The sequence below is a fragment of the Kogia breviceps genome, chromosome 1, assembly GCF_026419965.1.
Source record: "Kogia breviceps isolate mKogBre1 chromosome 1, mKogBre1 haplotype 1, whole genome shotgun sequence".
Lineage (NCBI taxonomy): Eukaryota > Metazoa > Chordata > Mammalia > Artiodactyla > Physeteridae > Kogia > Kogia breviceps.
In genome coordinates this window covers 29,906,088-29,921,239 of record NC_081310.1, presented here as the reverse complement: position 1 = coordinate 29,921,239, position 15,152 = coordinate 29,906,088, and the positions used below count along the sequence as shown (strand labels likewise).

Sequence of the window (15,152 nt, the reverse complement as noted above, 5' to 3'; positions counted from 1 at the left end):
AGAGCGGAGTGATAGAATCTCTGAAATTAGAAAGATACATTTTAGAAATGGAAAGGAAGCCATTGTGTCTGGAGTCAGATGGAAAATAACAGGAAAGAAGGTTGGAGCAGTAGGAAAGGCATGGTAAAGAACTAGAGTAGAACCTAGAGTGGCACCGAATACATGAGGCTGGAGATTGAAGGGAACGTTTAGGGTGGGTACATGAATTTGGCTAGTTCAGAATCTAGGTAGTGTTTTAAAAAGTATGGGAATGGTAGAGAATATAGAGGGAGAAGAGAAGATGGCTCAGGGCCTAGCCCAGATGCCCTCCAGCATGTAGGGTGAGATGGAGGAGGAAGAGCCAGCAAAGAAACTGAAAAGACAAGATGAGGCAAACCAGGAGAGTGTCACGTTCTAGAAGCCACGCGTGGAGGCTGTCTCAAGACCGAAGGAGTGGTCAGCAGCAGCAGATTCTACTTGGAGGTCGAATGAGATGAGGGCTGAAGAGTGCTCCCCGGATTTGCAACATGGAGCTTAACGATGCCGTGAAAAGCCATTTCAGGAGGAGCTGGGATGAAAGCAGGTTGGAGTGGGTTGAGGAGTGAACAGTTGATGAGGAAGTGGACTCAGCATGTAGAGAAACACGTAGAGAAACAGCTATTTGGGGTCAGGCACGGAGAAGCCAGGTACCTCTAGGGCTGCGGTTTTGATAGTCCTGCACGATGAAGGGAGAGAAGGGCAGTGGGGGGGCCTTTGGAAGGAAATTCTTAAACTGATAGAAGAGGGAATCTAAGCTGGCCAAGGAAGAAAACGTAAGTCTGGAGGGGCTTGAGTGTGAAGGTGGTGGTGATGCTGCTAAGGAGGTCAAGAAATTACTGCACTAGAAGTACTTAAATAAGTGAGCCTGGGAGCCTAGGAGGGTTTGGTCCTAGTGTTTTAGTAGCGAAGTCGAGGTTTCAGAGATTCTGTGTTGCCCGTGGATGTAACCTTGGGCTGGAGCAAAGGAATTTGCCACTGGAGGTGATATCGCCATTTAACGTGAATACAGACATCCCTTGGTATCCACGGGGCATTGGTTCCAGGCCCTCCCCAGATTCCAAAATCCACAGATGCTCAAGTCCCTTATATCAAATGGCATAGTGTTTGCATATCACCTGCACACATCCTCCTGTATACTTTGTCACCTCTACATTACTTAAAATACCTAATACTACCTAAATAGTTGTAAATACAATGTTAATGCTGTGTAAAAAGTTGCTGGTACACAGCAAATTCAAGTTTGGCTTTTTGGAAATTTCTGGAATTTGTGTTTTGGAATATTTTTGTTCTGTAGTTGGTTGAATCAGTGAATGTGAAATCTGGGGAAACGGAGTGTCGACTGTACATTGCTCAGGATTATAGCACTAATTCTATATAGATTGTCTTGCCTGTAAACTATTACAGGCAAGGCAGTACTCAGTACTCAGTATTTTCTAGATGTTGATATATATATATATCCAGGTTCTTAATTATCTTCCCATGATTTTATTATTTTTCTCATTAGGGTCAACTGAGGGAGCTCATGCTAGAAAATGGTGAACTGAAGAATAGTTTGCATTGTGTACACAAAGACCAGATAGAAAAGCAAGGGAAGATGAGAGAAGAAATAGCTGAATATCAGCTACGGCTCCAGGAAGCTGAAAAGAAGAACCAGGCTTTGCTTCTGGATATAAACAAACAGGTAAAAATGTGTGGTCTGGTGCCTGGGGGAACTGGAGAGAGTGTGTTGACCATGGAGATGAGGTATTTTTTCCAAGGTCAGTGTTCTGCATTATTATTATGATGTATAATCCTGTGAACATCCCATCCTATTAAGTTCCCTATCTTTCCCCCAGTGACTTGCACATGTCTTATTTTATGACTTGATTTTTTAAAAAATACATTTCCGTCTTGGAGTAGAATAGTAAGGGAGTTGCAAAGATCATTTGAAATGGTCCCTGGAACAGCAGTTTTCTTTTTTGTTTGTTTTCTTTATAATATTTTCACCTGAGCCTCCTGGCTAAAGTAATACTTTTCTGCCCTAGTATGAAATGGAAATCCAGACATATCGAGAGAAATTGACTTCTAAGGAAGAATGTCTCAGCTCACAGAAGGTGGAGATAGACCTCTTAAAGTCCAGTAAAGAAGAACTCAGTAATTCTTTGAAAGTGACCACTGAGATTTTAGAAGAATTGAAGAAAACCAAGGTATGTTCACTTATCATTACTTCATGACTTAGAATGGTTCATACATCTAACAGTGGTTTTAACAGTATGAAATTAAGTGCTTTCATTTTAATTTTCATGAAAAAAGTTTTTTGTAATTATAAATAATATCATCAGTTGTCTGCTGAGTTGTTTTTAAAAATTAGAGGATAGCCTGCAGTTCCATAGCTTGAATAAACTTCATTCATTGCTCAGTGAACCCTCTCAAAGTAAAGGATGTCAGAGACTTCTTGAGATGCATATGAAGATATGCATAACAGATCAGGGCAGGCCCCTCCAGGGGTGGATAATAATAATTTGGTGGTGAAAGTCTTGCATGACTGGTCTTCAGGTTCACTGCTGTCACCAAACCCACTTTACCATGGCTTATGGGGAGATCAAGGTGAGCCAAGCACTTGGTCAGGTACACGTATGTGTATGTTCTTTTCTTTTCCATGCAAGGACCGTAACACTTTTTTCTTTATAAAAAAAAGGAGGTGAGCCCTAATCTCAGTATTGTTAGACTGTAGAAGGTAATTCTACAGTAATTCTACCTGGAGAGGGAGGCTGTTTTGATACCCACAAAATTCTTTTCATAAAACGAATACCATCCAGAATGTAAAATATGAACCTGGAAAATAAATATTTTTCAGTAAAGGTCAGAAAACTAGGTATAGATTTCTTATGTTTACAGCTCTTACACAATTATCAAGGTGAAGGAAATATACCAGTAAAATACAAACTAAGTGCAAAATAACATTAATGATCAATAATGTTCTGTTGCTACAAAATGAGAGATGTTAGGTTTAATAACAAGACAGAAGTAGCTTCAGGTCTAAGTTTTAATTTACTCACTTTCTCCTTTTTTTTAATCTTCGACAGTTGTACCGTGGGGAACGTCTATTTATATGTATGCCGTGTACAAAATGATACATTGTTAGTTGAGTCTATACAACTCTTATATAATTTTAATGAAGTAGAAGTTGATAAGCATTGTTTTATTTATTTATTAATTTTGGCTGCGCTCGGTCTTAGTTATGGCATGTGGGATCTTCGTGGCAGCATGCAAGATCTTTAGTCGCGGCATATGGACTTCTTAGTTGTGGCATGCAGGCTTCTTAGTTGCGGCATGCATGTGGAATCTAGTTCCCTGACCAGGGATTGAACCCAGGCCCCCTGCATTGGGAGCATGGAGGGCTACCCACTGGACCACCAGGGAAGTCCCAGCATTGTTGAAATTGAATTAAATCTATCTCTAATCCAATTACTGTTGGAATCAGAAAGTTCTGAAAGTGCAGATTTACTGCAACATTGCTAATAAATTATTTCAAGGTGAAATGTGCAAAGAATGAAATCTACTTGTAACATGAATGCGATGCTCAGGTTCTTCCTTTTTTTTTTTTAATAGTTTGGTCTGCCTTTATATGTTCATGATCTCTTATCAGAAACTCTTAGAGCTAGATTGTCTTACAATTCTGCATTTCTTAGATATTACACAATGCAATGCATATGCCACGTATTACATAATGTCCCATCAGAATCTTGGGGTAATACTTCATAATCAAATTCATATTTCTACAGCAAAATGTATGAATATTTTTACAAGGTGGGATAAATAAAGGAATAAATTCCTTTGTATCTGTTCAAGTCAAGAAATCATTTTCAGAGCTTTTTTTTGATTTTGCAGTTGTGCTTAAGGCACTGTGAACATGTGCTCCTGAGAAGTGCTTGATGACATAATTCTGCCACCATTCTATATTCACTTTTTGTCTGAGCTGCTATAAAATTTAAATTTGTATTGTAAACCATAATATCATTTGGCCTTAAATTTGTGTTGTGAGCCGTAGTATCACTTGGTGTGACTAAACAAATGCCGTCTTAGGTATTGAAATTGTGCAACAGCACAGATCACAAAAGGGAACAATTGTCACCTAGAGTGTTTGGCCTACCAAGAATATGTGCACGGACCCTTGGCCCCTACCTCCCGGTGTGACTCCTATTGGATAAACACAGACATAGCGGGCTACTTAATAGGACATTATATTAAGAACTGTGACTGATGCTTGCTGAGACTAAGAAAGGGAGTGACAAAACCTCAGTGTCTACTGGGGGTACTTAGGACACTGAGCAGAGAAGATGAATTGTTTTGAAGATAATAGTTCTTAAATTTACAGCATATGATTCTTAATTATATCTTATTATTTTTCCATATGCTTATGAAAAGCAATTCAAGGTTTTAAGTGGAATTACTTCTGTTCTGTAGATGGAAAACCTAAAATATGAAGATAAGTTGAAGAAGGAAAACGATCGTGCCCAGGGGAAAATAAAGTTGTTGATCAAATCCTGTAAACAGCTGGAAGAAGAAAAGGAGATGTTGCAGAAAGAGATATCTCATCTTGAAGCTGCACAAGAGAAACAGAAAGCAGGTGGGTGCTAACTGGGTACATCAGTGAACCCAAACTGTTTTCCACTAGTGAATCATACACTTACGGTGTGTCTGCACGGGGAGTGTCGTCAGTGCTCTGTTCTATGACCGCATGCTGATTTTCAGCAGTTAGCCATTTTCCAATTTCAGAATTTGGTGCTTAGCTTGGGGTCATTAATAGGATTCAGAATGAAGCCTGCATTTAAAAAATAGAATTATTGCATCTTCGGTTCTATAAAACTGGTAGGCCTTTCTGCTAATGAGCCCTTCCAAGAAGAGATTTTCATGTGGATGTCCATGATGTAGTTCTAATGTAAAGGAAGACCGGCATCTGAGCTGGCACTGGTAATTTATAAACAGCTGATCCTGCTTGTCCTTGGCCCATCCTGGTGCGTCAATTAAATGGAAGGGTTGGGGGCTATATTTCTGGGTGTGAAGGTGAAATAGAAAAGAAATGACAGCTCTTCCTGTCACTTTTCTCCACGTATGCCCCCAGAGTGGAATGCTTTTTCTGTGTGGATAGATGGTGGCAAGCATAGTATAAGTGGCTCTTCTGGACCATACATAAATTGGCATGGGTGGGAGGTCAACAGTCTTGCCTGCTGAGAAGAGTACTCAGAATGGATTGGGGCTCCAGGGAGTGTCTCTAATGGAATCAGTGCCAACCAGGCAGCTATAAGTTACTGAGACCTCTTCCCTTATAGTATCCCTCAAGTCCTTGTCCATCAGATCCTCCATTGCCTCCAAATGGTTTTCAGAACCTCTTTGGCCTTGTCTTGTCACTGGCCCCTTCCTATCTCCCAAAGCCATTACAGCAGTGACTTTATATGCTCTGTTGACTTTTACTGTCCATTCCCTTACAATAGAAAGGATGGACAGGGGAAAATCGGGGATGTAATAAACTAATTCATTTGATGTCATATGATAACTACGAGAAGGTCTGATGGATTGGCTGGAATATGAGTTTGAGATTTTAGTGGGTTGTGTTTAAGCTATCCCAATAAGTATGTTACTCACTCGAATATGTATGTTGATATGATCCCTCCCAAACAAGAACTATAAGCACATATACAGATAGATCTTCCGCCACTCTTCCCAAAAATAAAAAAATCAAGAAGCAAGTCTAAGGTTATCTGCTTGCTGATGGCCAGTGTTAATCAGAGAAGTGTCAAGTTACAAGTGATGTGTTGCTTTATTTTTGACAGGTACTGTTGTGGATGTTGATGAATTAATGACCAAGATGAAAGAACTGAAAGAAACCCTTGAAGAAAAAACCAAGGAGGCAGACGAATACCTGGATAAATACTGTTCCCTGCTTATAAGCCATGAGAAATTAGAGAAAGCCAAAGAGATGTTAGAAACACAGGTTGCCCGTCTGAGTTCACAGCAATCTAAACTTAATCTTCGAAGTTCTCCTTCGCTGAATTCAGTTGTTCCAGGACCATCCCCAGTCCCTTCCGCTACTGAAAAGAAGTTATCATCTGGCCAAAATAAAGCCTCAGGCAAGAGGCAAAGGTCCGGTGGGATTCGGGAGGATGGGGGAGAAACCACACCTTCTACACCAGAGAAATTTTCTAAAAAGAGCAGGAAAGTGGTCAAAAGTGGTATTCACCCTGCAGAGGATGCAGAAGACGCTGAGCCTGAGCCAGAGGGACTTCCAGAAGTTGTAAAGAAAGGTACTCATAATTCAAAAAGTATCTGCGTTCTTTTGAAAGTGCTCATAAAAATTCACATACAAAAAGACAGAAGCATTTATTTTTTAGGTTATTGTGTAACAGTACTCATTGATCTTCAGAAGCAATAGTCCACTGTTAAATTGCTAAGGTATATACTTTCTTTTCTGCCATGAGAGAATGGCTAAGATCTAATTACTCATGTCACAGTACCAAAAGTACTAGGAGATTTGAAAAATGGCTGTCAAAAACCTGTTTAGAAATTGGTATTTCTGTGTTGAAAAATCCCCAAATCAAAGACACCCTTCGAGCTTTCCCACCTTTAGTCATGTGTGACCCAGGTAGTGGTGGGTGAGCTAGAGGATGGGCCTGTTGATGCTGGACCCCTGGCTGTGCTCCAAGTGCGGCCCAGAGATTGGGGCCAGTCTAGGAAGGTTTGTTACTGCTCCATGATCAAAACAATGTATAGAAATCAAGAGTAAGAGTTTGAAATTTTCACAGCCCTTTGCTATTGTTGCAACATTCAAGCACATAATCAATTCTCTGTTAGATTCATTCTTATTGTACTACACAAAAGTATCATTCCACAGCAGATGGGAAATTACTTCCCACCCCTCCCCCGCAAAATATCAAAACCGATTTTTTTGCCATAGATAGTTTGAGAAGCACTGTTCTGAGTAACTCTAGCTCTTAGGAAATCTAACCCCTAAATAGTTAGCTATCTCTTTCTCGTTTCTGTTTTTTATTTGTAGTTACAGGGTTAAAAACAAAGCAAAACCACATGCTGCTGTAGTTACTGTAGTTACTTTAATGCTGTGTGTGACATGCTTTCCTTAAGTGTTCTTGAGGGGCTTCCCTGGTGGCGCAGTGGTTTGGAGTCCGCCTGCCGATGCAGAGGACGCGGGTTCGTGTCCCGGTCTGGGAGGATCCCACACGCCGCGGAGTGGCTGGGCCCGTGAGCCATGGCCGCTGAGCCTGCGCGTCCGGAGCCTGCGCTCCGCAACGGGAGAGGCCACAACAGTGAGAGGCCCGCGTAACACACACACACACACACACACACACACACAAGATCATGCGTACCGCAACTAAGACCCGGCGCAGTCTAAGTAAATAAATATTTTTAAAAAAGAAAAAAAGTGTTCTTGGCATTGCCCTTCTCCTCTCGGTCATCACAGGTCCTGTCAGTTCCCTCTGCGGAAGGAGATGATGAGTGCAGAGTAAGGTCAAATCTCTCCTCCCACTTAGTTTTTCTACCTGAGAGTAGTTGCCTCCAGTAGCTGTTACCATTTCACATTTTCCCCCTTTCAACAAGAGCAGACCTTTTCTTTTATCTCTTTCCTTTCCATTTCACCCATTTCTTCCCCCTCTAATCCAAATCTTAAAGGAAGGCCTGCTGGTGTGTTCTTCTTAGAAAAGTGCGAGTTAAGACATCCACATAAAAGAAGCAGGAAAAAACTTTTCTGTTTAATGTTATTTTCCCCATGTGGTTTCTTACATTTCTAATAAGAAAAGAACCTGTTAGTGATTTATTCAATTTGATGACTCCAGGGTAACTATGAATAAAGCATGTCCGTTGTCCACTGTGGCTAGGAGAAAGTGCTTTCGGAGTCACCCTTATCCTTGTTCAAACTTCACCTAGTGACTAGTACTCCCACCGCAGCTAGAATTGGAGCCAGCAGTGTTGACAGTCAGCTTTTTGCCTTCAGGGTTTGCCGACATCCCAACAGGGAAGACTAGCCCATACATCCTGCGGAGAACAACCATGGTGACCAGGACCAGCCCCCGCCTTGCTGCGCAGAAGTTAGCACCACCCCCCCTAAGTCTCAACAAAGAAAATCTCGCTGAGACCTCCAAACCAACAGCTGGTGGCAGCAGATCACAAAAGGTAAACTACTGTGAACACGTGTCTACCGTTTGAAATCCAGGAAATGACAGCGTTATCTGCGCCCTCTGACTCAGGAGCTCTTCAAAGTCTGACCTTCTCCCTGGGGTATAGAGAAGTCAGTAGTGAGGAAAGTGGGGAGCAGATGCTAGGATAAACATCACATTACCCTGCCGCACAATCTTGTCCTTGACCCAGCAGGCCACTTATAAACCGTCTGACGGGAATTGGCGTTGTGAGGTCGGAACTCAAAGGGTCTGTAAGAAAGTTTCGGGCAGTACCATGGAAGGATTTGGCACGGGTACTGGTCATTGCTTGCTTCACAGTTTTCCCTCTCACACATCTGCCCCCCAGCTGCTGACTCTTTGTGTTTTATTATTCCTTTACTTTTTACAAAAAGCACATATTTCAGTAGATGTCTGGAGAAAGTAGCTGTTTATGGATGTCTCTATTTTGATTGCTGAGGGTAGGGAGGGCTGGGATCTTAGGGACCTCTCTGCACCTTGCAAACAGCCCAGCTTATTTAAAGCATAGAGGATATTTGCTTCACAGATCTTTGTCCCATTACAATAATCCATACCAGCATCTACCACTTATGTATGCAAAGCGTATACATTTTATGGAACTCAAGTCTTATTTTCTTATTTTATTGTACTCTCCTAGTAAGTAGTATTATAAAAGGAGGAAGAAGGTAAGACTTACAAAGATTGAACCTGCCCAGACTTAACACCTACTCTCTCTCAGCTCCAGTCTTTGTTTCTCAAACTAGGGATTGCAGGAATCTTGTTGGAAGTTTCTAGAATGGCTCACAGATTTTTTTTTTTTTTTTTTTTAAATGTTGTGATTTTACCTTGATTGCTTACTTGTCAGAGTTTAAGTATTCAATATGATTACCTTGAACCAGCCAACAAAGCTTTGAAAGTGTAGTAACCCTATTTGTGTAATGTAATTCTTAAGTGGGCGGGCATGCTCCTCAGTAGGATTTTAGACACCAAATACAAAGACACTGGTGATTAGTTGCATCAAAGCAAGAACATATATGCACATGTTTGCTATGTTGATGTATAAGGGCTTTAAGGATTAAGGAATTTATGCCTACTATTAAGTTTGTTCATAACTTACATTATAATAAAAATTTGATTAACTCAGCAGTGAGGAAGAAGGGTCTGAGGTTTTCTTTCACTCATTAAAATGGGCCCATTCATGACTTGTATTAGAAATATTCTACTATTTTGTGCAAATTTCTTCCCCATCCCCACCCCTCCACCCACCTTTTTCTCTCTCTCTCTTTTTTTTTTCTCACTCACTCACTCACATTTGGATTTAACTTTTGGATGTTGGTAGCAATAGAACACTGAAGAGCATACTGGAGTAGGTCCTGACTTTCCATGGGGCCATAAGAACAGCTTCTTTTTCATAAAGCAACTAGCACCTTTAAAGAGTGAAGCTTCCAGGTTTGACTAAAGCTATTAACCACAAGCTAATTCCTGAAATGAAGTATTTGGCTCTTTTAAAACAGGAAATCATGACACATAGGTAGTACCCTGTACCTCCTGCTATTTCACGGCAGCTCACTTTACTGTAATGACTTGCCTAAATATCTGCCTTCTGAGTTCCAGTATGACTTCTGTGATGTTCCTGGTTATGTTTACAGTTTACCTGTGTCCTCATGTCTAATACAGATATTTGTTGAATGAATGGAGCTGTGAATGTCCTGAAGTGATTGCAATAATAGTTGTTTAAAGGTGTGTTAGGAAATCACCTCATGAAATCATTATATGGGTCATTTTTCCCTTCTTTTATGAGGAATTGATGTTAAAGCAGTTTCCATGTGGAGTTTAGACTTACTATATAAGAAAGAGAGCTTTGCACGCTAGGGGGCCTGCTCTCCACGCTGCTGTCGCATCTGCTGAGGACAGAGCAATAACCACGGTTGCCTGAAGACTTGTGTGCTTGCCTTAGCTACAGGCTGCAGTAGGCACCAGTGGTTATGAATTGCTAAGCAGTTTTGTGCACTTGTGCACATGAATGGAGGGTGGTTCCCCTTGAAAGAAGGTTATAGGGGACTTCATGATTAGATGCAAGCCTCTGAAACCCGGCCTATTGATTTTTTTTTTTTTTTTTTGCTGTACTCGGGCCTCTCACTGCTGTGGCCTCTCCCGTTGTGGAGCACAGGCTCTGGACGCGCAGGCGCAGCGGCCATGGCTCACGGGCCCAGCCGCTCCGCGGCATGTGGGATCTTCCCGGACCAGGGCACGAACCCGTGTCCCCTGCATTGGCAGGCGGACTCTCGACCACTGTGCCACCAGGGAAGCCCTGATTTTTAAAAAATATATATATAAATTTATTTATTTTATTTATTTATTTTTGGCTGTGTTGGGTCTTCGTTGCTGCGCGCGGGCTTTCTCTAGTTGCCGCGAGCGGGGGCTACTCTTCGTTGCGGTGCGCAGGCTTCTCATTGTGGTGGCTTCTCTTGCTGTGGAGCACGGGCTCTAGACGCATGGGCTTCAGTCGTTGCGGCACGCGGGCTCAGTAGTTGTGGCTCACAGGCTCTAGAGCACTGCCTCAGTAGTTGTGGTGCACGGGCTTCGTTGCTCTACGGCGTGTGGGATCTTCCTGGACCAGGGATCGAACCTGTGCCCCCTGCGTTGGCAGGTGGATTCTCAGCCACTGAGCCACCAGAGAAGCCCCAGCCTATTGATTTTTAATTTAATTCAGCATTTTCTGAATCACCTTATAAAATGCTTGCCTCATCTGTTGAGCATATTTCATCATCATTCAGCTTGAAAAAAGAGAGAGCAAGGTGTCCTTTCCTAAAGCAGTTGCTTAGAAACTTGGGATTATGAGCCTTCGCCTGAGGTCACTGGCTGAGGGTTGAGAGATTTCCTAGATCGTTTAACGGAACCTTTAGTGACATCTGACAAGTTCAAAGGGGAACATGGGTAAAATGCGGATTAGGTGAGGAACGTTCTCTGTTACGTCTCTGGGATGAATAAGCCCAAGAGCTCCCAGTTTGCTGGGAACAAGGGAGTTGTGATTGTGTGTAGACTTGATCTAAATCTGGGGTTGGTAGACAGCTCCAGAGGACCGCCCACTAATTGTAGGAGATGATGGTGAGGCCGTCACCACAGAGTCGGTCAGCAGTTTCGTGGGGTCTTAGCCATTTTTCCTACTAATGAGGTTCATTTCCAATGAGCCATTTGCATACCTGCCCTCTCCCCACTGTGGCTGCAGACACAGTTTGTAAGACCGGCAGGGTATGGGTGCACTTAATAGCTTAAGTACCTGGTAAGTCCGACCTCACCTAGTTATGGGTAAGTCTGAGACTAACTAACCAGCATGAGGATCAAATCCAGAGTGTAAACTCTGATCACCGGCTACAGTTTCCTCAATTCAGAATCAAAGAAATTGAGTCTAGAGGGGGGAGGCCAAAGGGGGGCTTTGGCTATTTAATTGGGTTTCAGGAATTGAGTAGCTTAAATTCTCTTTCCCCAGCGTGATCTCTCCAGCCCCCACTCCCCCATCCCCCCCACTTTTAATGGTGAATCTAAAGGTTTGATTCTCCTGCATCTGTTGGGTTCAAGGGAAGTCTGTTTTTGTACCACTTTCTACTTTAAAAAAAAAAAGAGAAAAGAAAAGAAAAAGGAGTGCCAGTAAAACTCTGTTTTTTTTTCCTTCAACTTTCCATGGACAGTAATTTTCCATTAAGTCCTGATCCTTCAAGGCTGCTCCTTTTAAATGTCCTGCACATCATCTGAGGTAGAGGCAAGCTTTCCAGGGATCTGATCTGTCGGCCAGATTTACTATGTTTTCTGTAATGAAGAGTACTTAGCTGCCTTTTAAGACCACGTACTTCCTATGGAAAGAATATAAACGGGGAAATAATTTCCATTCTTTCTTCTTACTGCTTCAGAAGGAGGTCACCGGCAGTCCGTTGCGCAAGGAGTGATGTGTCCCATAGCCGCTTCTCAGACTTGGTACTGAGCACATTTGTGCTGAGCACCCTTGTTAAGAGTCCTTCCTCTTTTTCTTTTACAAATCTTCCTACCTGAATTGTCTTTCACTTTGGTTAAGTGACATTTTTCTGTGCTTCCTCTGTCTTTCTCCTCTTTCTCTTTCCCGACCCCATATCTTTTTTCACTACCATGGAAACCTCAAAAAAATCTCGACTTTACCAGCTACCCTGCCTTTCATCTACTTCTTAAAGTCTCGCATTTTTGAGATTCCCTCTTTCTCTTAAAAGGCAGGACATCAGAAAGGGAATTTACTTTTTTTCTGGACTTTATCATTAGATAGCTGCCCTTCTGCCATAAACCAAATATGGGAATAAAACAACAATGTAAGGGGAATGATGAAAATGCTGCTATGTGAGGAGGAGGTTGTAGGTCTTTTAAATGTTGTAAATAAAGCTTCCACTCTATGGAGGTGGTATTACTCATTTGGAATACGTTCATTTGAATGACAGCAGGGGCTCAGTTAAGATAAATGGAAGCTGCTTTGGGTTCTTATTTAGGCAAATATTGAATGTTTGCCAGGTAGGCATATTCTGGGCACTATGGATGCAAAGGTAAAGAGGACATAGTCTTTGCCCTCAAAGAGTGTACCTTCTGACCTGAGAATGTCACACTGGCCTTGGGAGTGAGTTTGCGGCCGTCAGAGGTGTCAAGGGAAGCTTGCAAGGCGGCTGGTCAGAGGTTGTGTCCGACCCTTTTCTCTAGCTTCTCTGTTAGATGGGGGCCTGTTTTCAGGGAAGAAGAAATAGTAAAACTGTGTACAACTCCTAGAAGAAGAAGAATTTAACTTCAAATTTGGTGACCTAAGTGCTTGATTTTTCGTGTTGTAGAAGTGTGAATGTGATTTAAACCTCTAACAGCGACGCTTGTGTTGCAGGTCAAGGTTACTCAACAGAGCCCAGTGGATTCAGGCACTGCCCTCCGAGAACCCACCACCAGATCTCTCTCCATCAGTAACCTTCCTGAGAGAAGTTCGGCTGACAGCCCCAGGGAGGGCCTGAGGGCCAAGCGAGGCCGGCTGGCTCCCAGCCCAGAAGCTGGCCCCGAGTCCAAGGGCAGTGAGAACTGTAGGGTCCAGTAGAAGAGCCCTTGTGTGTCAGCACCCCTGGAAGGTGGCTGTAGTTGAATAGAAGGCAGTGTGTCTGTGGGGTTTTTCTTTATTCAGGGAGCACATTATCAGAGGGAAGAAAACAATTCCTTATAAATCTAAATATGTTGGACTCTTTAGATCTCCCCTGTATAACAGTTAGAAAAGTTTGGAAGCACTGATTACCTCTTCATTGATATTCCTCTTCTGTAATGTATAATAGTCTTGTATAAAGCTTTTTGGTAAATGTTAACACAAATGGCAAGCACTATAGAACAACTCCTGTTTTTATGCGGATTTTTACACTAAAAAAATGCAAAACAGTTTCTACTTGCAACAGACAGCTCCCAGGAAAATGTAAACTTGCTTTATGGTATTTCCTTTGTATAGTGTTAAGCATGAAATAATTTTAGATCAAGAATTTCTTTGAGTTGAGTAAAACAAAAGAAAACAGTGTTATATGTGTTCAAGGAAAACATGCACACAAATACATATGTGGGTGTGTCCCTCCTCTTCCGATGTGTTTTCTAAATCTTAGCTTATATAACCTGTACATATTTGTGTCGGGGGTAGTAGGAGTTGTGTGTTGATTTCCAATAAGCCTGGTTGCAGACTCCTCAGAGGTGTAGCATATCGAGCTTTCTGTCATTGTGCTGTTTCTGTCGAAGACCAATTTGTTGCAGTACTTTGGTATGCATTCTGAAGAATGGTGATCTTCTATTAAAAGATGGCAGTTTTTTCTATTAAAAAATTCACCTTTGTTTTCTGTAAAAATGATTCCTAAATATAAATATACTATGAACATTGGTACCATTTCTTGCTAACTTCACCAGCCTCTTATAAAAGTAAAAATGTTTTAACAAACAATACTACTATATTTAGTGAACGTATTCAGTTATATTAAAAGACATGATTTGGAATATGGGTCATGAAGATTATGTAGGCATATAATATGTCCAGCCAGCGCTTAGCACATTGTGTGTGCCCATTAAATCCCATCAGCAGGGATACAAGTTATTTTCCAGCTCATTTACGGGTGACAGGGTTTTGAAAATATGCAGGCATTATGAGCATATCAATTCCAAAAACTTTGGAACAAGTCTTTGTGTCCTTGAATCAGGTTGAAGATGTTTTCCAGGACATGAGCTAGTAAAAGATAATTTGCTCTTGACTTTCAGTTCAGATCGATGTGTAAACCTTGACAAATACTATCATTTATATTTTTAAATTGTCCTTTGCCAGATGGCCTCTATTGTTGGATAATGCTTCAATAATATTAAACTACTTAGTATTCATCCACTGGAAGTGGTATCCTGACTTTCCTCCTGTTTTTTTCTGTTGCTCGAGGTTGTGGTCTGGTGCAATATCCTTATCATAAATCATCCCAAGGCTGCCATGTGCTCAAGGGCATGGCCCAGAGTAGACATTGCTGGGATCAGGCCATCAGCTTTATTGGCTGTCTCCAGTTTTTGGAAGATTCCACTCAATAGGTCTGGCTGGGTGGTTTGGTGGGTCCTTGAAATCATCTTCATCTTTTCCTAGGTGGACTGTAGTTGCTGTTCCTTGTTATAGAAAGTACTCAGCATGCCTTCCATTTTCATAATTGTAGAGAATTGTTCACAGTCTTATAAATGGATAGCCAGGACATTAAATATTCTTTTCCTTGAGCTAATAATACTTGTTACACTAGGAGCTGAGCTGCATATAGGATGAAAACTAAATACACTACAGTCCCAACTCTGAAGGACCTAATAAGCCAGGTGAGTCACAAATAAGATCCCAGCTGACAAATCATATGGTGAAATAACCAAGTCCAGAGATCTAGGGATTTGATTCTCATCTGTTCAAAGAGGGGCTTGGTTGAGATGATT

At 41.8% G+C, this 15,152-nt stretch overlaps 1 protein-coding gene across 1 annotated transcript in view; it reads left to right on the top strand.

Moving 5' to 3' along the window:
- CENPF (centromere protein F) overlaps positions 1-13,275 on the top strand; it is a 67,257-nt gene extending 53,982 nt beyond the window's left edge. The window contains exons 15-20 of the mRNA XM_059041689.2: positions 1,523-1,699; positions 2,043-2,204; positions 4,465-4,627; positions 5,832-6,302; positions 8,006-8,184; positions 13,072-13,275. Coding sequence (XP_058897672.1) covers positions 1,523-1,699; positions 2,043-2,204; positions 4,465-4,627; positions 5,832-6,302; positions 8,006-8,184; positions 13,072-13,275 — 1,356 coding nt within the window. The remainder of the gene's footprint in view (positions 1-1,522; positions 1,700-2,042; positions 2,205-4,464; positions 4,628-5,831; positions 6,303-8,005; positions 8,185-13,071) is intronic.
- The last annotated feature ends 1,877 nt before the right edge of the window (positions 13,276-15,152 follow it).